Source organism: Perissodus microlepis, chromosome 15 (genome assembly GCF_051167445.1).
Source record: "Perissodus microlepis isolate ML-2025 ecotype Zambia chromosome 15, ASM5116744v1, whole genome shotgun sequence".
In the NCBI taxonomy this organism is placed as follows: Eukaryota; Metazoa; Chordata; class Actinopteri; order Cichliformes; family Cichlidae; genus Perissodus; species Perissodus microlepis.
Genome location: NC_140475.1, coordinates 36313787 through 36338347, shown reverse-complemented (window position 1 = coordinate 36338347; position 24561 = coordinate 36313787). Strand labels below are relative to the sequence as shown.

Sequence of the window (24561 nt, the reverse complement as noted above, 5' to 3'; positions counted from 1 at the left end):
CGGCCTTCTAAGGCTACGTCCACACTAGCCCGGATAGATTTGAAAACGCTCCGCGTCCACACTATTGTTTTCAGTCGTTTTCAGAGCTGTGCGTTCACATTGAAACAGCCAAAGACGCTTACGTTCCAGTCCTGCGCATGTGAAACGCAAGAAGATTCGACCTGCCTCATTTCTGTCTGCCGCTTATTTACTTTCCGGCTCTTTGAAACGTCGCGTCAGAATGTCGCGGAAAAGCACAGAGTTTTTAAAATGGACTAACAATGAGGTGGAGTTGTTGCTGCGACTAACACGAAAGTACAAAGTTGCAAAAGCGAGTGAGAATTAAAGAATTTGAAGAAAAGCTATCTGGAGTATGTACAGACTGATATTAATCTTTAATAGGGCTAAGCAACACCTGTATAACGCCCTCTGCTATCTTAGTTTAATTGGTCACATGACTGCATCATGTTTTAGAAAGTCTGCGTTTTTGCTGTCCACACTGACACGCGAAAGCACCGTTTCCAAATGTATGCATTTTCAAGAGCGTTTTCAAAACGCTGCGTTTCCATCAGCCAAAACGCCGTCTCAGTGTGGACGGGAGGCCAAAACGGAGAGAAAACCCAGAAACTATACTAATGGACTAAAACTACGTCTTTGATGTATGCTGTGGTGTCAGAGCTCGTCTTTAAGGGTACAGGGGAGGTCCTCAAATATCGTCTGTATGTTGAAAACAGTTAAACCTTTAATTCCTTTAGTGGGAAAAACACCATACAGCTCCTTTAATCTGTGACCTCAGTGAATGCTGATAGATTTAAGGTCTCAGTCAATGCTTTCATGTTGTATTCAATGTAATTGTAACTGTAAATTATGATGGGGGAGGCTTTAGGGCAGGGCTACCTTAGGATGTATTATTTATTTGCTCAGTCCTATCCTTGTTTTGCTCTGTTCAGCTTTAAAACGGCAAGTTATCGACAGATGAAATGTTCTGCCTGAAGCTTTAAGATTTCAGTTTTATTTATATCGTCACAACAACAGTCGCCTCAAGGCTTTTTATATTGTAGGTGAAGAGCCTACAATATTAGAGAGAATAGAAAACCCCAACAATCAGGGGAGACTCTGAGCAAGCAATTGGCAACAATAGGAAGGAAAAACTCCCTTTTAACAGGAAGAAACCTCTAATGGGACATCATGAGAGAGAGCCAAAATGCTAATTGAATCATTTAATCATTAATCATGATAAAATGCAAAAGTATAAACACAAAGAGAGAGAAAAGAGGTGAGTAAAGAAGCACTTGGTAGCTCGTTGGAAGTCCCCTAGCTTCCTAAGCCTGTTGCAGTATAACTAAGGGATGGTTCAGGGTCACCTGATGCAGTCTTAACTATATCCGTTATCAAAGAGGATCATTTTAAGTCTAATCTTGTAAGAGAGTGTTGTTTCCTAAATCCAAACTGGGAGCCCATTTCATTTTGTTTTTTAAAGAGAGGAAAAAAAGGACCTGATATCTGAAGGCTCTGCTTACTATTCTACTTTAAAAACCTCTATGCATGTCGTCTAACCCTGCAGTAATCAATGCACAAGTCCCGGTAATTGCAACGGGTTAAGACTTCTTTTCGCCACACTGACACGTGTCTGGCCTTAACAGAAAGTAGCCCAGCCCAAATCGACTTACTTATTTTTCCTCCTGCAAGAACACTTTAATGATAATCACTACTTAGTGTATTTTTTTTAAATCCTCTTGCCCTAATCTGTAGAGATATCTACTGTACAAGATGTTGTGGGATTTGAAGCTTGCAGAGGCAGCATGAAGGGAAACTTGGACATAAGAAGGCAGCACTTAATGGAATTTGGGTCGTGGACTGGTGCAGCTGTTTTCAGCCATCGTCTGAACTGAAATCACCAAAACGGAAAGATTTCAGCAGAACTTGTGAGCCTTGAGTTTACAGAGAATTTCCATAGTGGAGTCAGCGTTACTTCATTGGGTCATGCTAATAGGCAGGTTCTTCATTACTTTACTTCACATTAGCTCAAGTCCAGATCTTCTGCTTAGAAAATATCCCGTGCACCCCTGATCCGTATCACAGTGCGTAGCTCAGCATTGCTCACTGCTTCAAGTATTTGTCATAATTTAGTCCAAATAGCTTGGTGTGCTGTAAATGGATTTCAGTATGACATAAACATTTGAGTAGACAGTTCCCGACATGGTAAGCGGGGGAAGTTAAAGGTGATGAGCTCACTAAACCTGTCCAATGCAGACAGTGGCCTCAAGCTGCACCAGTTGTTGAAAACAATATTATTTTCCCAGCTTTCTTTCACGACTCAATTTTGTTCATATTTTCCTGCAGGTGGTGTTTCATGACGTCGTGGCTCTGACTCAGAAGCTCTTCCCTATTGTGGAAGCCATGCAGAAGCATTTCAGCGCTGGCTCCGGAGCCTATTACAGCGACGCCATCTTCTTTCTGTCCGTAGCTATGCATCACATCATGCCTGAAAGTAAGACGTGGAACATTTTATCCCATTTAGTCCCTTTAGTTCTTATCCTATCTGACAGCAACCGTCGCCTCAGTTACTACTTTGTTCCTTTGCTTGAGGAGAGAAATGTACATAACAGATCATGTTTCACATATAGAGCTGCAAGCTGTTGTTGACGGGTGACGATATGTCAGAAAAGTCTGCGTTAGTTCTCTGGCATACCAAGCTTTAAATAAACTCGGTCACTCACTTCTTTAATTTGTTGGTGCGCAGCTGGAAAAAAGCGGGTTGGGCAGGTATCTAACATGCACGTGGCATGCTGCAGAGGCCCTGGGGAGTGAGGAAGGAAGGATGTGCTCTGTCATTACTGTCCATACCGGTGCCTCCTGTGTGGGTGCTGACTGTGGGCAGAGATCTCTTCTGTTGTGCACTGTTGTGGATCACTTCAATGGATGTGCAGCATGGGGCATGCAGTAGAGATCAACAATAGAGAACAGCTTACATTTTTCAAATGTTTTCAACGTTTCCAGTTTAAATTTACCCTAACATGAACAAGAGGGATGAAGCTGAAGCGTGTTCAGCTTGATGGTTGGTGATGGCAGTTGTTCAGGTGAAAGCTTGAAGACATGAGCCGAGATGAGCCTTTAAGTAATTTTAAGAGATGTTGTTCGTCCAACTGTCTAATTTTTAGACTGCTCAAACTTTAAAGCGAATAATTCAAATAACAAATAAAATCTCGCTGGAGATCGAGTCCTTAAAGCGCTTATTGATCAACCATGTGTTGCACGTCTGCTCTGTGTGCCCACATGGTCACACATTTCTATTTAAAGAATGCTTTTATCTAGAAAGGGCATAATGTGGTAGTTTTGGGACAGGTGGGGGTGAGAGTATGTGATGCACAAAGCTACAGCAGGGTTGTTTTCTAGGCACCAGTCTTTGATGTAACTGTTTCTCTCATCACTGGGCGAGATAAGCAGCAGACAAAGAAGCTTCTGATTAGTGGCACAAGTGTGAAGGATGGACGTTTTGTCAGATTTGTTGCTGTTTTCAAAAGAGAATTCATGGAGGAAATTGTCAGCACTATTACGCTTTCCTGTAAACAGTCTGAATATGAAAATGTTTCATCAGCGCATATGAGAAATGCAAAATGTTTTTGAGGTCCTTATGTTAATTCTTATTAATTTAGGTACAGGTTACGCCACACTGATGCTACAGTAGAGTAGCATAACATAAAGAATTCATGAGGACATCAAAACCATGTTGCATGTTCTCCTTGTAAGTGTAGCATGCAGGTCATTAAATGTCTTGAAAACAGATCTATGTATTCTCTGTCCTTTGAGAATAGGCGAGAAATAAAATTGCACAATGGAAAGCTGTTAATTAATGACAAGGTTCCTAAACACTTGTTGTGTTTAGGGGAAAGGTGTTACGTGCTTTTGTGTCCCCTCGAGAGGTAAACGTGCTGCTACTTGAGTCTCTGCTGCGACCTCGTCTTTTGTTTTCCACACAGGGTTAAAGTGACACTGTTAATGTGCGAACCGCTTTGAAAAAGTGACAAAGATGATAACTGAATCCCAGGAAGAAGTAGCGGTTTTGTTGAAAACCGCGATTTTGAGCCACCTCTCATTTGCTTATATTTTGCTTCCAAGATGCCAGATGTCATTTTTTTCAAGTGGTCTTGAGAGATGGTTTTCCAGTTTTTCTTTGTTTTAGGCAGCAGCCTATTGCAAGAACACATCTTTTCCTCCCCATTTCTTTAGTTGAATCTATAACAATTGAAAACGATAACACAGTTTGACAGGCTTAAACTGATATTTTTGCACCAACAAGGTAACTCCCAACGAGCTCTCAGGCAAAAACCTGGCACATCTCAGCATGTTGTACAATGTGTCCTTAAAAAATTAGAGGAAACTGGACAAGGGGAGAATAAAAGAAGCGGCAATGATCTACACCAGATTAACAGTATCTGAAAGTCATGTCATTAAGAAACGGGAAAAAATCTAGCAAAGACCTGACACAGGGTCACACATATCAATGACAGTTTTAGTAGGGTTAAGGTAGGGTTAAGGTTTTGTCTGTATACCTACCTGCCAGTGAAATCACACATTTTAATGTGTGCAGGTTTTCTGATTTGTAATAATGCTGCTCAGTTTCAGTGAAGTGTTTGGTGTCTTGAAGGCGTCTTAATTGAACCCAGGTGGAGCCTAGCTGGTTGTATTATCACACTGAACAACACCAGAAACTCTGTTTGTGTTCACGTAACTGACTTGAGTATCCTCAGCACGGGTTAAGGTTTGAGTTCATCAATCTAGCTAACATGTTAACCTTATTAGCATCATACTGGCAGAGAGTAACATTCAGGAATTTGTTTCAAGTCTACAGTTTTGCCGTTTGCAAGCCTAAAATACTGTCACTTAGACTTAATGAAGTTTGTGAACGCAGTACAGCTGCTTTCTGTTGTTCTGTTTTGCCATTTTATTTTTACTGTTTGTGACTGTAGGACCTCGTTGTTTGGAGTAAACTGTTTATATTGAATCAGGAAACGTACTTTTGGTGGCATTTTCTAGTGAATCTTGGTAAAAGCAGAAAACAGCGTCTCATACGAATAGACTCACATCAAGGCTATTATTACAGCTTAATGAGGTTGAACCACTTTCTTACTTTTAAAAATAAATAAATATATATCGTGTTAGGTAACAGTGTCTCTGTTGTTTTGTTGCTGTGCCTGAGTTTGACCAGATCTGACTAGAGCCTCAGGCAGGCTCTAAGCCACACTAATGACATTATTCCTGCAGTAAATAAGTAAAAGCAGCACCCACACACCTGGCCCAGATTGACCTCAACTCACATATTTTCCACATAACAATATTTTTTTGTTTACCTGTTTGGGGAAAAAAAGAGTTTTGTATTATGATCACACAGGGATGGATTCTTTTCAAAAGATTATTTATGTAGAGAAAATTAAATTGAAATAAACAAACAATGTAGAAGTTTCCTACTCTTTCTATATGAGTGCGTTTAATTTCTATGTTTCATATCTTAGATATAAAGATACCGTTAAAGATGCCTTCAGTCTGCTTGGAGATTAGTACTTACAAGTTTAAGAAATTAATTAATTTAATAATTAAGAGAGGTTTTCAACAAAAATTGAAACAAATCTCATCCTCATCTTTAAATCAAACTAAGGAAATGCACATAAAAGTTTCATTGAAGTTTTGACTTATGTGTACACTGACCGCTTTCAAACTTGAAGTACCCTATTTTTGGGGCTGTAAGGCACACTTAAAATCCTGTAATTTTCTCCAAAATCGACAGTGTGCCTTATGTATGAATTCTGGTTGTGCTTACTGACCTCGAACCGATTTTATGTGGTACACGTTGTTAAAAAAATCTGTCAAAAATGTTTTGGTACGACTTTGGTAAGCTATGAAGTCGCACTGCTGATGGATTGTCGGAGGATTACGGCTACAGTAGTCAGGAGCCTCGCGGAGTCATCTGGGCCTTAAACTCCGTCTTCTTCAGGTCCCAAAGTCAAACGAACACTGTGGCATCACTGAGAGTTAAAAACTGTCTAAATTCTTTCATCTTTAATAAAATGATCAGCGTTGCTGCTTTACCAGGTGTAACAATTAAGTTTAACATCCAGGCATCCATGAAAACAGAATTTATTAAATGTAACGGCGTTAGAAGTTAGCAGGAAGTTAGCTCGCTAGTTTCCACCTAAACATGATATAGCATGTTCTGACTGAGAGATTTCTGAAACAGTTCAAACGTACAGCTCTGCTATCACTTCCAACATAAATGAAGACAGAAAACTAAACAGCAGTGACGTTTGTAGGATTACCGAAGTTGGGTTAGCTGGTATATAATGATGTGCTCCTCATACATGCCAACTCTCCTGATTTTTCTGGGAGAATCCCAAATTTCAGTGCACCTCACGAAAATTTCCCGGAGCCACCATTCTCCCAAAATTTCTCCTGATTTTCCACCCGCACAACAAAAATGAAAAACCATATCCCAGTATTCATAGCGCGGCCCAGCCAAGTCCAGTCTCCAACAATGGCGGCAGCTGCTTATTTTTAATATTACTCTTATTTCTCTTTCTGGGTCGCAAAAAAACTTTTAACATATTTTCAGGTGAGAATGTAGCTGTGTAAACTTCAAATATCTGAGCATTAATGAATCAATGGTACGGAAGTGGAGGAAGCAAGAAGAATGAGATGAGTAAAGTTTGATCTGTTTCTTTATTTCCCAAGAGCTGCCATTGGGACCAACATGGACTTAATCCATGTTGGTCGGATAAACCATACATTTAGGTTTAGATGTAGGGGGGGAAAAAAAGACGTCATGTCAAGTTTATTTGTGTAGCACATTTAAACACAACAGATGTTGACCTAAGTGAGGACAACAATCACTACGACAATTAGGGGAGGAAAAAAAGGAATTACAAATCAGCACAAGAACATAGTTTGTTTAATTAAAAGCAGGATGGAAGCATAATTATAAATAATTAAAGATAATAACAGGGCTGGGCCATATCATACCGTTCACGGTAATACCGGTATAATGTTGGGTAATGATAAGAAAATGAAATATCGCGATAGAATATGGGTAAAACGCACATGCGCAGTGCCTTTGTTTTCATACGCACATGGCGGAAAAAGCATGGCGGCGACGGAGAATGTGGAGGGCGAAAGTAGATCGTTGAATGAAACGGATGAACCAGAACTGGTTTGTAAAAATGCTGCAACTTCAGTGGTGTGGAACTGGTTTAGCTTTCGTCCGTCAGATACACAACAAAGCACTATTTTTGCTAGAGCATGCTAGCGGGCCGTCGTTATTACCGTGTTGTTTGGAAAATACGGCACACTTAAAATCAACCCTTTGATTTTTCTGAAAGTCGACAGTGCCCCTTATAATCCCGTGTGCCTTATGTATGAATTCTGGTTGTGTTTACTGACCTCAAAACGATTGTATGTACACGGAGCTGGAAAATCTGTCAATGTTTCAGTACGACTTTGCTAAGCTACGAAGCCGCACCGCTTGATGGATTGTCGGAGCATTACGGCTATCGTAGGCAGGAGCCTCGCGGAGTGATACGTACTGTGCTTCAACATAATATTACCGTATTGTGAGGGTATAACCTCTTAAGTTTTGTGGATATTATACATGGTTATGCTGAGGATATGTCGGCCAGTTTCCACTGGAAATGCCTTTTGGTTAAACTGTCAGCAAGGAATTTGCATTTGCACTGTTAAATTTTTATATAACTTTAATGCACTTAAAAACAGCTGCTTGTTTAAGTGAAAATACATTGATGTTTTTTTTGGGGGGGGGTTGCACTAATAAAGTTGTGGAGTTGTAAAGTATTTTGTCTAGTGTCAATTATGTCGTCAGTCATATCGTTATCGCAAATTTTCAAATGTATATCGTGATAAATATTTTTGGTCATATCGCCCTGCTCTAGATAATAATATAAGATAATACTATAAAGACGTATAGCAATGTAGGAGCTGCAACAGGGTTCTTTGTGTTATCATTATAAAATGTAAAAAGATAAATGTTGATTTGAAAACATGCAGCTCCGCTTTCACCTTCAGAGGACTTTGTGTTGAGTTATTGGTCCAACATCAAACCCACCACATTACAATGTTGTAGGAACTGAAGACCCTCTTCCTGTTACACTCACGCTCGTTAAGCCATGTTAATACAAACAAACAGCGCTGACCACGCAGAGATTACGCTTCCTAGCCCCTCTGTGTTGCCACAGCACATTCGGGCATTGTGATGTGCAGCTTCCTTGTTTGGAGAGCACAGAAAACAGGTTGCTGCCGCACTGCTGAGCCATCGTCTTTTCACGTCACTTGTTTTAACAGACAGAAGCACTTAAATATGTTTATGTGTGACCTAGCTGAGTTTTTCTAGTGACTTAGGCAACATTAAATAAATAAGGTCACTGTCTTTCATTGTACGACTGCATTAGTAAGACTGAGGAGCAATCACCAGACATTTAAAAACGAGAAGAAAGTATGTTCTGAAGTCCTGGATCTCAGAAAGTCGCCACATCTTTTCAGTCCATCGGCTTTAGATGTTGTTAACTCGACAGCCTGTAGGTGTTCATCGTTGACTTTACATCCGAAGTTGACAAAAGTTTTCATCAGTTCATAATAATGTTGTGAGCACAGTGCCTCATTCCTGAGCATTTCCCATCCTTTCATCACTATGCCAACCAGAATAATATAGGAAGCTGAAACAATGAACTGATGAGGGCTCGAATATCCTGGTTACTGTTATTACAGGTTCTTTCCCAGACCACAAGGTGCAGTGTTAAGCATTTACTCTGCATGCTACGCCACTGTGTTCACGTTTCGTCATATTCCTCTCCACATTTTCTTCTCGTGCACGTTTCTCATTTCTAGGTCAGTGCTAACATTGCACAGAGAGAGGCCAAACGAGCCACCTCGGAGCAAAACCTCTGTCAGTGTCTGCTCTTATTTCCTCTAACTCGGTATTCCTGGAAGGGCCAGTTCTCTCACTAAATGTTGTTATCCAAGCTGAATGATGTGCTAGTGGTCACGGAAATGGATCCTTCAGTGAGATTTTACTCAGAAGTACATTTTCTTGGGATCATTTTTAAAATAGACAATTTATTTCCATTATCTGTTCAACTTAGTCTCTGCATTTGTCCTCTGTGTTTCCATTTCAGGTCTGACGCGCATAGTGCAGCTTGACTTGGACCTGAAGTACAGGACCAACATCAGGGACCTTTTTCAGGAGTTTCACCGGTTTCCTCCAGGAGCAGTTATAGGGATCACCAGAGAGATGCAGCCAGTATACAGGTAAGCAGTGCAGACCTACAGAGCACCTACTAGGGAAATCTGAACCTGCCAGTCGTTGGAAGCTTCAGACTGACACCAGGCTACTGCATCTTGACATGCACATGAATAAAAGTGAGGCTCTCTGCTTTTAACTTCGGCGCTCTTGCTTTCAAGTGTTCGCTCAATACGTCAGTATAATTTCCGGCTCAGGCTAGATCAAAGGCTACCATCTGTCATGAGGAAAGACTCGACTGCTGGGCTTTGACTTTTGGCGAGAAAGCATCCTCACTTTGTTTTTAAATTGTGCCAAAGTAAAATTCAGGTGTCAGTCTGACAAAAAAAAAAAAAATTACACTCTCTTTCAATTCAAAGGTTTTATATGTCTGGATGTAATAAAGAAATTCATCTGTTCCTGGCAGGTCTAAAGATGTGATAACTACAACCTCAGATTAACAGTGGCACACAACATATACTATATTGTGTCAATATGTATTTAACAAAGAGCATATAAGAAGGTCATAAACGGCTAAGTGCACTTGATTAATTGAGAAGTTTTGTCAGTTTTCTGGTCTGGAGCGTTCAGGTGTGTCTTTAACACAGTGCCAGTGAGGAAAGACGTCAGCAGTGATGTTAGAGAAGCAATTGTTGCTGCTCATCAATCTGGGAAGGGTCATAAGGCCAGTTCCAAACAATTCGTCCATTATTCTACAGCGAGAATGACTATTCTCAAGTGCAAAGCATTTAACACTCCTTCCCAGGAGTGGACGTGCCAGCAAATTCACCCCGAGGTGAGACCACACAATGCTCATGATACTGCAAAAATCCCAGAGCTGCATCTCAGACTCTACAGGCCTCATTCAACATGTTAGATGATGCTTTATGTTCATGACAGTACAAATAGAAAAAAAAAGTGTGGCTTGTTTGGATGGGTTGCAAAAAGAAAGCTTCTTCTTGCTAAAAACAACACGGCAGCACGGCGTAGGTTTGCAAAGCTGCATCTAAATGGACCACAAGACATCTGGAATAATTCGTTTGGATAGATGAGACTGTGAGAGGTCCCAGGTTCAAATCACGGGCGAAACAAATGCAGGTAAACCTCAATGAACTGAAATGGCACGTCAAGAGGAGTGGACCATAACTCTTCAACAACAATGTGAGACACTGATAAAGTCATACAGAAAGCAACCCCAAACATCCTCAGTTGTCGGAGGTGGTACAGGCGCTGCCTAGCCTGAATGTGGGCAGACCATGTCAGATCTGAGGAGATGTGGACACATATGGATACATATCAATGTCTGTTTTATATGTGTTTTGGTCACCAGTACCACTTTCGACCGATAGTGTGACATTAACATGATTTAATCCACTGGCCTGACAAAAAGTAAGGGAAAGGGAGAGAAATAGAAAGCAGAGAGAGAAGACAGGAAGCAGGAAGTTCATCTTCATCTGCTAATTCTTCTGTCAAATGAAGTATAAAGTCCCTGAAGGTGACAAGCAACCCTTGAGTTGATTGGGATCGTGCATACATACGTTTGTAAGTGGTGTAAGTGTACATACCACATTTTTAATGAAATATTAATAACAGGTTGAAACGCTGTACAAATCTCAGTCGCTCTTGTTGACCCCAGATGGATTTCAGCCTTTTTGCGCCTCACATGCATGCTCACAGTTAGTGTCTCTCACAGTTGCTAAGTGAGAAGGAACATCAGAGGTCTGGTGTCCAGACTGATTCACAGGAACCTAAACGCTGTGTGTCTTTCTCAGATACAAGCAGAAATGAAAAAGTTGCAATGCAGCCTGTAACAGGAAATTAAGCAGCCTTTCTGATTGTAGTTTCAGGATTTTCATGCGAAATGAAACGCTGGGATTGTGAAATATCGACACGAGGCGAAATTCCTGCAGAATCTGAAATTAATTTGAATTTGATTTATGAAACTGCATCCTTTTCAGGGTTTTGGAAAAAAGACATCTCTGTTATGTGTTTGGCAGCTATGGAAGAAATTAACTTCATTTACTGGAGACAAACACAGTTTAAGGGGAAATGCTTTGAGGGGAAATGAGGCTCTCATATCTGCAGAGATTCATATTTCACCTCTGTCGTGCCAGCATCATCCTAATGCGCTTAACTTATTTGCATCGTTTCCAAGTAGTGTTGCTAGTTTATTATTTTCATATTGTCATCTGGACTTGAAACCTCGAGCACTTGTTGCATATCTGGTATTTATTAAGGGTGTATTGGACTTTACCTCAGCTGAACCAATCAGACCGGCTACCCAGGTCTTAACTATACCTCGAGTTAAAGGTTCACGTTAATAGATTTGTTTCTAGAAGCATGTTTTGCCATTCAGCAAGGCTTGGTACTAATCTGTCATTTATCTTTTCTCCAACTATGAAGAAAAGACAAATTCACCAACACTGAAATCTGAAAGCTAAACCCACTGATTGACAGTCCAATGAGATACACAAGAAACAGCAGGTGAACTGAAAATAAATAACACAGTTCATAAATAATTGTTGTCACTTCACAGCGAAGATTCAGAAAACGATTTAAAAAACAAATACAAGAAAAAAAAAAATCTTTGTGGAGAAGGAAAAAGAAGCGTTTTTCACTGGGAATAAAACAATCAGTCAAACCAGCAGGGGTCCTTTTGAAAGCACCAGTATACAGAAATTCAAGTTTTTGGAGAGTTTTTACAGTGGAAAGGGCTCCACATGTGGTAACAGGCCTTTACTACGTTAGTCCAATGGTTTAGAAGTCTGGCGGACTGTCCCTAAATACTCTGTCCGATCTAAAATCTGGTTTGTTGTAAAGTTTATGAGATGATGTCAGTGTTACAAGCTGTGTTGTCAAACCTGCTGATAGAGGAATGTCCTAGATTGTGACTTTACACTTGCTCCGATTTATAAGTCAGATTTATAACTGGCTTAAAATGAGATTCTGCAAGTGGCATAACTATGAGGTCAGACTTAGAAGGCCAAGTTATGACAACTATGGTGAAAATGTTATTTTGAGTCTCTCATGCCAGAATAATAATTGAGGATTTGGCAGGAACCACGATGAGTCACCTGTTAAGAAGTGCTCTCGTCCTGCAATTTATATTTATCTCCTGTCTCTCTGTCAGAACTGCCAGGAGTAAACAAACTGTTCATCACTCACACTCAGAATCCAGCAACACGCCAGTTTGATTCATACAGTACAAAACTCTGAGTGCCCTCGTTAGGCAGTGGAAATTTATTAAATCCTCTTGGACGTGGATCCAGCGCTCCGATGTGGCGCTCCAGATTGAATCTCTTTCCTCCCGTCCTCCTCGGCTCTGCAAACATGTTTTTAAAACACTGCCTTAAATGCTCATTATATTTTATTAACATACAAAGGCGTTAAAATGAGCAGATGTGGTAATAGATGTCTGGTCAGGTTCTCAGTCTTTTCAGCATTCCTTTATTGGCTTTCTTACCGTTGCATTTCTGAACTTTATGAATGAAAGGCTCATAGGTGCATCTATTCGAAACCTTGCATGAGTTTGAATCTCAGTGACCTCGACCTCAAGGTCAGAGTAAGTTTTCTGAAACTGTTGTGAATGCAATAACTTGAGAACAAACCAACATAGTAAGTGTGTCTGCTAGGAGGGTGATGGGTAGCTGCATTGCCATACTTATGAGGGGTTGCCAGTATTTAACGTACTCACTGGTGCCTGCACCCACAGAAGTGAAACTGAGCTGCACGCTAATAAATCTTAAAAAAATGGTTACTTTTAGTGGAACATATGAAGGAGAGAAGACTTCAGTGTATACACAGTGATAGTGACAGTGATAGGAAAACCTGACAAATGCATGGATACATTGACGAAATACTAGCTGTTGCATAGCATAATGAGCAAGCAAGCCTATAATTACTTTGTTTCAGAAAGGTACAAGCCTTGTGCTAATCACTGCTGCACTACTGCATATTACTATCAAACTGACCAATCACAGTTGTTGAGGTCTGTGTTTCTGCAAAGGGTAATTGTATTTCTGTGAAGATTCACATCAAGCTCTGTACACTGATTTAGTCATTTAGTCAGTGCTTTGTGTGTGTGTGTGTGTGTGTGTGTGTGTGTGTGTGTGTGTGTGTGAGTGAATACACAGGTAAACAAGGGCCCCGCTTTTCAGGCTCTTTGTTCCTCAGCTGATTTTTTTCCAGTTTTCTCCAAGATAATAAAACAAACACGCCAGGTCCGTTTAGACTACTTCACTGTTTTCCACCCCGGCGCAGCATCAAAACAGGACGTCACTGTGTGTGTGCTTGTGTGTCGATGTCTGTGTGTGTGAGATAGTGAGACTCAATGAGCCAAGTCCAGGTGGGAAGTTTCATGCAGGAGCAGCTGCTATACTGGTACAAACACGGGCAGGTGGTTTCCTGTGGGCTCTTGAAGACTGTGTGCTAATAAAACAATTAATCGGAAAGTGTTTAATTTTAGAAAGAAGCCAAATAAGGATAACAAGTCACAGGTTTGCTTTCTTTGCACTATTTTTAAACCCTTCACTAGGGTGGCTGTAGACAGGAGGTAGAGCAGGTCACCTACTGATCGGAAGGTCGGTGGTTCGGTTCCTGGCTCCTCCAGTCTGCATGTCAAGTATCCTTGGGCAAGATACTAACCCCAACTTGCTCTCCGATGCATCCATCGGAGTATGAATGTGTATGAATGTTGTTAGAAAGCACTAAGTGTAGATAAAGTGCTTGTGAGAATGGGTGTGATTTGGTGAATGAGGCATGTTGTATAGAGCGCTTTGAGTGCTCCGTGAGAGTAGAAAAGCGCTATATAAGAATCAGTCCATTTACCATTTACCAATTTTTTCCAGCAATTTCTCAGGCTTTTCTTTAGACATAGCTTACACGTCGTACACAGAGTGCTTGTGTATGATAAAGTACAGGAAATCTTGTCAACGTGAAGTTCTAGATTAAGATTTCAAGTGCACGTGATATTGAAGGTGACAAGTGTGATATTAATGTCGTCTTCTCTGCAATGCCTGTGCATTAGTCTTACCACTAACCCCTAATAACTCAAGCCAACCAAAGTTAAATTCCTCTGTAGCAAATGCGTTTCTACAGCCACATTTATATGCTGTTTGTAATGCTTTGTTTGCTCTCGGGATTTGATAGATGCTTGCTTGTCATGTGTGGTGGAGAAGTGCCATCAGTGGAAAAGCAGTGTTTGTGTGTGCATGCTAATCAGTAAATCTGGTGTCTCTGTTCTTCCCAGTGGTTTACCAACACTGGGAATCCCCACTAATGTCCTCCTGTGGGCCTGGACAGGCTTATTCAGCAGCAGAATATCAAGAAATCGTATATCAACTTAAGTTTTTCCACATTAAGCTCAGTGTCTGTCTCTGCACTGACATGTGACTCACTCACTCCTGCAGTTTGTGGGGGTTAAAAGCACATTCCCCGAGCTGCAATTGATTTTTCTCCTCTTTCCTTTTTAAAGGAAATTTGAACGTGTTGACAGCGGTTAGCTTTTGCGTCACTGAAATTCTGGAGGATATTGCTGTAGCCACTGGCTGAGATCAATAGAAAATACAGAGACTCAAGTTTTTATTGTTTTTCTTTCTCTTTTTTTGTTTTGAGGATTTGTTTTTGTTCCAATTGCTGCGACAGGTCATGACCAGTGTAATGTCAGGATGCATGATCCAAATTAAATAAGTAGCACTGACTGCACCCCAAAAGAAAGAAGCCTTTCATTTAATTACATTTAACCCAGACTGAGTGAACATTGGAGAAGCCTATCCGTTATCTGTTTGTTGTCTCTGCATGCTGCCCTGTTAATTGGCCTCTAGCTAATGGACTTGATAATATTTAAATTTTTGAGACTTGCTATTAGCGAGGCAGAGTGCATGTCCTCTTTTCCTGTGCCGAGCAGAGAGAGGGCTCTCAGCTCACACTGCGTTTTGGTGCTAATGGACCGAGCATTATGCAGGAGAATACATCCTCCCACCAGCCACACTGAGAGCACATCCTGCCCCTGAAAAGTTCATTATTGGAAGAAATGCCCCATGTCTCTTCCCTTGCAGCTGTCTTTGTAATGTTTTAAAACCCCGGAGACATGCTTACATAAGTGTCACAGCCACGGGCGCACACAATGAGCAGCGAGGAAATTGCTCTCTTTAAGCTTTGTGTTTTGAGGCTCCATTGTGTGATGCATCCCACATGTTTCCCCTTTTTGCCGTAAGATGATACCGAATGCTTAATATGAAATAATGACTAATGTAGCACGGACACTGACACACTTTGTCATTGATCTTAATAAAATTTGATTTTGCATCTGGCGGTCAGCATCATCATCAAGAACAGCGAGTCTACCATGATGCCTTCATTCAGTCAACAGAATTGCCAAACCTTGTTTAATGTGACGGTGTTAAATGACTTTAATCATGCTTTTTAATGACTCTATTCTAAATTTAAGCTCTTTATCATCTCTTCTATTAAAGCGTCTCTTTTGCATCCATCCTGGAATTTTAATGTGTTTTTGTGTATCCGAACTACAGACGAAAAGGGCCGGACTTTTCATTTGCACAGCCCAGACTCCCTTCTGTCGGTTAGCACATTTTTTGCAGTTATCAGACACCAGGCTGTTTCATATTCTGAAGAAGCAGAAGCATGCATTTTTAGGGGATGGCAGCACAGACTGCCCTTGTCACCAGCTACTGCTTTTCATTCTTTCACAAGTGAGAGAGACACTTGATTTGAAAGGTTGGCAGTGAAAATTCAAGGCAGGAGAGGACGGAGGTGTGAACTGAGTATGAGCCCTAATCTGAGCTAGTGAGCTTATTTGCTCACTTTGAGTGAATGTGGTGTGAGTGTGCTGGTACAAAGCCAGAGAAAGTCTTTGTGTCACAGCATGGAGAGCCATTCTCTATTATTTGCTCAGTTTTCTAACCTTCTCCAAACGTAGAGCGGAACGTTTCATTAAAGTTTAAAGGGCTTTTCTTGGGAATATGCCTTGCCAGTGCCCGGTTAGACTCATTCCGTGGCATAGATTCTACAAGGTGCCTAAAAATATTCCTCAGATTTTTTTTTTCTCCCACGTTGACATGATTGTATCGCACAGTTGCTGCAGATTGGTTGGCTACACGTCCATGATGTGAATTTCCTGTTCCACCACATCCCAAAGGTACCCTGCTGGACTGAGATCTGGTGACTGTAGAGGTCATTTGAGTAGGGATGGGTATCGTTTAGGTTTTATCCGATACCAGTACCAAACCGGTACTTTTGAAATGGCGCCGGTGCTTAAACGGTGCTCGAACCGGTGCTTAAAGAATGGGCGCTCATGCATGTACCGGCTCACTCCTGGTGGCCGATTGGCGGGGCCGGGCGCCTGTGGCCCGGCTGGGCTCCTTCCGGGGGGTGGGATGCCCTCAGGCCTCTGGCCTCTGGCCCTGAAGCTCGGTCCTCTCTGGCACAGCTGGCTGCCGGCGGAGCCCGCGGGCACGCCACTGCAACCCCCTCTGGCCTCTGCTCCGTAGCTGCGGGGTGACCTCTCGTTTGGGGCTCTATTCAGCTCTTCCCAGGAGGGTGGCACGGTTCCCCCCCCTTTGGTGGTCCTCCTCGGGTCCTTGTACTCTGGGGCCTCTGGATATCTGGGGCCTGGATCTCCTCCATACCTGCTTCATACCCTGGTGGACGGGGCTATGGCTCCCCACACTCCCTAGCAGATCGTTACATGGAGAAACCTTTGGAATACAAGCATGCTGATCCACACAGGTGTGCACACAGGTGTACACACGGGTGTTCACAGACGCGGACTACACCTTTCTTGGCTGCTGCCTCAAAGCACATTGTGCGCTGTCTATCTTGCGTGCTGCACAATATCATTTATTATTTAGTATCTACTGTTATCTACTGCTAGCTAGTTTATTGTGATGGTGCTGTTTTTATTATGTTGCTCTTTGTTGTTTGCTTTCTCTTCTGTTTTTTTTCTCCATACAGGTGATCCAGGTGTTTTGTTTGTTTTCTTTCTTTCTTCCCCCCTTTCTCACCGTCTCTTCTCCCCTTTGGTTTTCTTTCTCTCCCTCTTTCTTTCATTCTTTCTCCCTGTCCTATCCCCCAGTCACGTCTGTCCCGTTTGTAGCAACCGAAAATAAAATAAATACATAATTATAATAAAGGTCAATCAAATGGACCAATATGGCAAGGCCATGATGATCCACTTGGTAAAATAAATCCGCTTGGCATCTTTCTTGGCCTTAAGACAACAATTCTGACGGCTAAAGATCCAAACGGGACACAAAAAAAAAAGAAAAAAAAAAAAAAGAATGGAGAACACAAAATTGGTCCAAAAACCTCTCATGTTCAGCTGTTTTTTGTAAAAAAGATAACAATGTTAGCCTTTTTTGCAGCTATAGGGGATTTATGGCATCACTCTTGGCTGGAAGCAGTGCTTAAACAATGGAAAAAAACACAAACTTTGTCCAAAAACCTCTCATGTTTAACTGTTTTCCACTTTTTCTTTGGTCATTTTAGCCTTTTTGGCCAGGGTGAAGGGAGTATCTGCCATCAAACAAGAAGACAGCCGCATGTAACTACGACGGTGTTTGCTAGTTCACCTTACATGCATTAATGTAATAATGTGGTTAGCCTACTCAACGTAAATTACACACGAACAACATTAAGCTACTCACGCAGAGAAGAACGGCTGCTGCTGCCATCATCATCCTCATCATTTCTGCTACACTGGCAGGGCTAGGGGCCAGGACTCTCCTCTTCGGGTTTTTGGGGGATGTTGCTAACTCCGGGTCCGATAACAGGCACCACACCCGCAGTAGATGTGCACGGTGTGAGGTCTCGCAGCAAGCTATCAAATACGGCGCATTTCTCGGCTTTAACAAAATGCTATACGTCGCCAGGTGTTTCATCAGATTCGAGGTGTTACCTCCTTTGCACAGTATCACTTTAAAGCACTTGTTGCAGGCTGCTGAGTTTGCATCTTTTGCTGTGAAGTACAGCCAGACTTTTGGCCGCTTTGCCTTGGGCATTTTTAATCTGTAGCTCTGCTCTAAAAGAACGTACGTACCTGGGCCCGCCTACTACGCTTGCAAAGGTAAAATGACTGGCTGGAATCCAAAGTGTGTGACATCTCAGGAAAAAAAAGCACCGAAATGTGCGCTGCTTTTCGGTCTGGTATGGCACCGGATACCGGTACCCATCCCTACATTTGAGTGCAGTGAACTCACTGTCACGTTCAAGAAACCAGTTTGAGATGTTTTGTGACATGTGGCACGTTATTCTGCTGGAAGCAGCCATCAAAAGATGCGTACGCCGCCACCACCGAATCGTTAACACAACGCAGAATGGATCTATGCTTTCATGGTGTTTTCCAGCTTCTGACCCTGCTGTCTACCCTCAGTTTCTTGTTCTTCGCTGACAGCGAAGAACAGGGAAATTTTGATTAATATTAGCTTCACATAAACTCTGGAATGCATTTTTGTCCAAAAAAAGGACTGTGTTCTGTTGCCTTATTTGTCATGTCTGTAACTAGTATGATAGAAGCCATACATTACTGGCCATCATGATGCTGAAGAAAATGCAATTTATTGTTCTTAATGTATTTTACTCAGTGCATGCTTACTTACTTACTTACTCAGAGCAGCAAAACAGAAAAGTAAATGTTCCCTGACTTCACCATGTTTACTCTGGATGCATCGTGCACGTACATCGTGCAGTGCACGTACACACACTGAATGTCTTTAAAATGATAAATACTCCACAGGGGCCCCAAGTCCCCAGTCACAAACCACCGCACTCTATAAAACTGTGAGGATAAGCTACAGCTACCAAATATAGGTCAGTAATAATACGAAAGTGTGACTCAGAATCTCCTGCTCCCACAAGATTTGATCAAACTGCACACACACAGAGAAAGACAAATGCATACTGTGTGTGATTTTTATTTATTCTTTTTCATTTTTTTGCCGCCCACATGTATTTATTTATCCAAAAAGTCAGCAGAGCAGAAATTAAACGAGTGGTTAATTTTGTTTTCTGTTTCTGCGTTACTATTTCATCTACTGTAGCTTTCCTCCTCTGTGGCCCAAACTAAGAATAAGCTGTATCTGTGTGTACGTGTGCACAAGCAAGCAAGTAAGAGCACATTTCCATTCATCCTCGTCTTCAGTTGGCACGAAACATCTTTGCACCAGCTGTCAGTACACAGAAGGAGCATTTTGTACTTTCTTGAAGCAAACACTTCATCCCCACCCCCACTCCCTAAAAATAAAAATGGTACAAGCAGCAGCATAAAAATCCTGATCTCCCTAAATTTGATAGGGACGCATAAACCACAGCAATAGTTTTCCTGACAAATGCATGAGGGAAAGAAACAAAAGGTCATGACTACTTATGTTTCTTCTTCAAATGAAGTCATCGGTTTATTCATCAGGCTGAAAAAAGGCAACTTTCCCTTACCTCCAACCCTTCATATTCAACCTACTCTGTTTTTAAGTGTTTTGACTGTTACGCACATTTTGCCCAAATGCACTTCGACATGCAGACCGATCCTTATTCTGGCGCCTCTTCTTTTTTCCTCAGGCACACTTTCTGGCAGTACCGGAAGGAAAACCCTCAGACCAGAGTTGGGGAACCTCCTCCTGACGGCCTCTCGGGCTTCAACAGCGGTGTGATGTTGTTGGACCTAGGTGCTATGAGGTCCTCGGCTCTTTACAATAAGCTGCTGGAGCCCAGCAATGTGGCCAAACTAGCAGACCAGTATCGCTTTAGAGGCCACCTGGGTGACCAAGACTTCTTTACCATGATCGGAATGGAGCATCCTGAACTGTTTTACTCCTTGGCGTGTGGCTGGAACCGGCAGCTGTGCACCTGGTGGAGGGATCACGGATACGGAGACATATTTCAGTTGTATTATCGCTGCGATGGACCTGTCTATATCTATCATGGGAACTGTAACACCCCTATACCAGACGACTGAGATTTACACTGGCTTGATACTACAACTGTTTTCATTTTATGGCAGTTCCCTTTTGTGACCGCAGTCAGATATCTTGCCCCCTGCTGGCCAAGGGGACCCCACCCTCCAACAAGATGTGGTGTTTGTGGAAGTTGTTTTAGCACAGGTCGCCATTATGAGTGAAAACAGCTCTGCATTACAGTCGTACAGAGTAGTGTATTAACAGGAGGTTGTTTTTTCAGGTACTAAACACATGACATTATGATGTAATGTATACAGGTCCATGTGGGATTTGAGCCCGTCACTGCAGAAGGATTTTACCGCTCTTTCATGTTCCGCAAACGCATAAAATTGTTTGCTAGTTTGGATTTGACTTAGACCCCAGCCACACAGGCGTACAGACTGGTGTGTGGCAACCAGCGGTCGTGAGGGAGCTGTGAAGGAGTTGTGAGTGGTTGCTTGAAAAATAATTGCTAAAGCACGAGTCACACAGGCTGGGAACCTTTGGGAAAACTGTATTCCTCTCCTGGTTGGCAAAAACCTTGTAATTGCTTTGGCTGCTTGCATATTGGCCGCCTGTAGTTCGTGTGGAACTGACGGATTTGTCTACAAACAGCAGCTAGCTACTCTGAGCTGCAGTGACAACATGAAAGGTGCGCCACACTTTTCCAGATTTTACTGCAGCTCTGCTAGTAGTTAGCGAGTGTTTGCAGACAGCATCATGTAAGTACGGGCAACTGTGGAAATCAAAGCAATCACTGTGAGGTTTTTGGTGTATTTCCTTCTATGAAACAGAGTTCACACAGCAAGAGCCAGCAACTTCCAGGAGTCAGCTGCCAACTCGTTGGGGAATATATGTTTCCCTAGCAACTGCATCCAATGTGGCTCTTGAGCAGTGCAATAATGATGTTACATGAGAAGCATCTTTTATTTCTGTGGAGAGAAAAAATTGCAGTGTTGATGTTTGATTTAGGTTTATTGTTTATATATTTGCAGTTTCAGTTTGTGTTTAACAAACTTAAAAACAAGAGAATCGAGTACACCAAGTAGTGTACAGTATTTAACGCAGTAACTCCCAAATCACTAACTGATGTTGAAATATTAATGCAGTGAAGCAAATGCGTAGACCGACCTCGGCTCGCTTCATTCTCCAACACGTCGAGTTTTCAGTGTCCCAAGTTCAGCCTACATCACACCGTAGCAGGTGAGGGCTAATCTCTGTCAATTACGTGTGTTTTTTTCTTTCTTGCAACCAGAGGGATCGCTCTTCGTGGACTTTGTGGGTCAGCCACAGCTCTTTTCAAACACGTCTTTACAGGTAGAAAAGCAGAAGTGAGTGGGTGGGGGGAGACAGCAGAGAGCTGGCCACAGGGATTGGAGAGATAACGATTAACAATGACGACACTGAAGGCTGTTGTTTGTGCCCCGTGTTTGCAGTGTAGCCGAGGCCAAACAGACCCACTTCATTCAGACACACGTTTCTGAAGGAGCGTTGCGGCCAAAAGCGTGACTGCGGACGCTGACCCACTTTTCAGTTTTCTTGCTGTGCTCAATGAAGTCCAGCTCAGATTCAAAGAAATGTCAACGCTCGATATTAATCAGAAACTTAATCGCTTTATGTAGCACTGAAGCACGCTGCTGAGGAGAAAACGAACAGTGGAATAAGACTATAAAAAGAATGTCTTCAGTTCTCAACACCTTATAGCTTTTTCTGTTTTACTACTAACAGAGCCAGTGGCTTTACTGGTTACATGTTGATTACATTAGTTTTACTGGGATTGCTGTTATGCCACTATCAGTGTACATCACTATCAGTTTCAGTGCATTACAGTGTTTAAAATGACATAAAATGGTTGATATTGATAATCTATCAGAAAGCATGTACAATTTTTTAAAGTACAGTCATGTACCAGAAAGGATAGATTATTAAAGGGAAGGATGAAACTATACGTTCCAGCTTGGTCTTATGGACCCCTGCCAACAGCTGTACTGTAAGTGTCATACAATATATCCATGTGATGGTTTGTGTGTGATCTGTTTTGATCTGTGTTGTTCAGCACTTTGGTCTGCCTGGTGTGTTCTTAAAGTGCTATACAAATAAACGATGATGATGATGATGATGATGATAAAAACTTGTATATCAGTTTCTTGTTGGTACTCTGCTAACACATACAAACCTATTTGTGTCATCATCTAAAAAAATGTTATATGTGTATCGTCTAGAGATTCACTCACTGCAATTTTTGATTCCAGGTTGTTTTTGTTTGTTTGTTGCCAATTCTGATTTTCTTTCTAAGAACTACACCTGACAGATTATAGAAAAATTAAGTTTTCTTTAATGCACCAATTACAGTTTGGAGTTACAGGACCTTCTGTTACTGAACCAATGGAAAATAAAATGCTTTATTGATATAAACAGAACTAATGTCAGTTTCTTAGATCATTTTGCATATAAATTTACCAAATAACAGAACAGTGATCTTTTTTTATTTTTCACTCAACTCCACAACTTTCCTGTAACTGCTTTGGTCCTTTGCTCATACCGAGGCTCACACCAAGCTTGTGGCTGGCTCTGAGCTCTGGCTAGCTTTAGCTTTAGCCACGTTCCCTTCTTTTAAATGGTGATGTGAACGCTTTCATGGTTCTCCCCCTACCTATTTGCTTTAGTGTCTTTACTCACAGTGGAGAGCCTCCACAGTAACGACAAATTAACGCGTGTCTGCGAGTGTGCAAGCGACTGTTTGTCTGCACTGCTGTCCATGTGCTGAATATGCATGAAACAGACGGGGTCACTGGTCAGTCGATCGGTATTGTCGAGTGCTTATTCCTGTGTTACGTGCATCCGCTGCCATGTCAGTTGTTTCTGTTGTGTCCTTCAAACACTCAGACTTTGTATAAAGCGTTTTAGCTCATTTGGCTAAATGACCAATGCACTTATGCAATTGTGAGGCATCCATCATCTGTCTGTCCCTATTTGTGAGCCTCCTTGACTTCTCGTTGGCTTTTAATTAGTCATTAGTTTGTGCAGATGCAGTCAAGCAGTGACAACAAAACTTAGACAGACAAGCAACTACACCCTGGTTAATCTGACTGAGATCTTGGAGAGTGTTAATAATCTGGTGTGTATGGCATTGATGTACTAACACTATACTTACCAAAGTAACAGCTGTCTGTATTTTTCACTTTAATAACCCCTCAGCAGATGATGCTAATGTCTAAAGAACAAATTTGTCTTGACGGGACCAAATGAGAACGCTTTACATGCCCTTTTCATTTAAAGTCTTCCTGTGACAGCAGCAGAGTTATCAAATCTTTAAAATGTTGTTACATTGTGTGTGTTTCTCCTTCTTAAATAAAATGTCTTGCTGTTAAAATTCTTTGTCCTTATTGTTTGTGTGCGCGTGGGAGGTAAAGCTGCCAACACTTCAGTAAAAGAGGATGCGTTTACTTACGTAAAGTATAAAAATGCATATGTGAACAGATCAACCTCGCTTATGTTATAACACCAGTCCATGTCTGTGCTCTTGTTTATCTGCTGCAAGCCAGGCCTGACCCATTTCTCTCACTCAAATTTGCCATCACACCCAGTTAAAGCTCCATAGGCAGAATATTTGCAAGAATGTAATGATGTTATCTTTGTCATCAGTGACAGCCTTCATTCACTTGTTCTTGTAAACATCTGCAATCGTTTGAATGGTGTTTTCTTGTACAGCAGGGTGCAGCGTATTGTGGCCTGTTCCTGTTGTGTTAATGTGACAATCAGCGAGGAGATGACAGGCTCGTTTCTTTTCTGCTTTTCATAGAGTTTAATCATGACAGCAGAGATCGCAGCGACAAACAAAAACACACTGACGGGCAAATTCAAAACCTACATTTAATTGAAAAAAGTAGAAAGATAATACACCTCTGTTTCACCTTTTCTGGGATGGTAACAAGATAGATCTTCTCATTTTGATTAAAACCACAGGACCAGTTTTCCTTGACACCTGTGTCCAGCTCGAGCACAAAGAAGGACGCGGTGTTTGTGGACCTTCAGTGTTTCTTATCTGTTGTTTTTAATCTGCACTTGATTTTTTTCCCTAAGCCTGCCGCTCACCTCTCGTCAGATGGCCGACAGCCGTCCCCCTTGAGCACTCATTTCGCCTCTTCTTCAGTCAATGTTCCACCAGCACTTGATAGGCATAATTAAAAATTCAGGCAAACGCACGTGTGTAATTAAAATTGAACACTTAAACTGCTGGCTTATGGTGACAGCTGCTGTGGTAGAAAGAGAAAAGTAATTGAAATTCAGCAGACTTTGCTGACAGTCTGTCCAATTTGAACATTCAGACCATATCGAATCAAAGATATATTGCCT

The 24561-nt window shown here is 41.7% G+C and overlaps 1 protein-coding gene across 1 annotated transcript in view; it reads left to right on the top strand.

Moving 5' to 3' along the window:
* xxylt1 (xyloside xylosyltransferase 1) overlaps nt 1–23578 on the top strand; it is a 29802-nt gene extending 6224 nt beyond the window's left edge. Inside the window, exons 3-5 of the mRNA XM_084954092.1 lie at nt 2323–2470; nt 9156–9288; nt 19829–23578. Of these exons, the coding sequence (XP_084810218.1) occupies nt 2323–2470; nt 9156–9288; nt 19829–20225 (678 nt within the window). The 3' untranslated portion in view covers nt 20226–23578. The remainder of the gene's footprint in view (nt 1–2322; nt 2471–9155; nt 9289–19828) is intronic.
* Nucleotides 23579–24561: the final 983 nt, after the last annotated feature.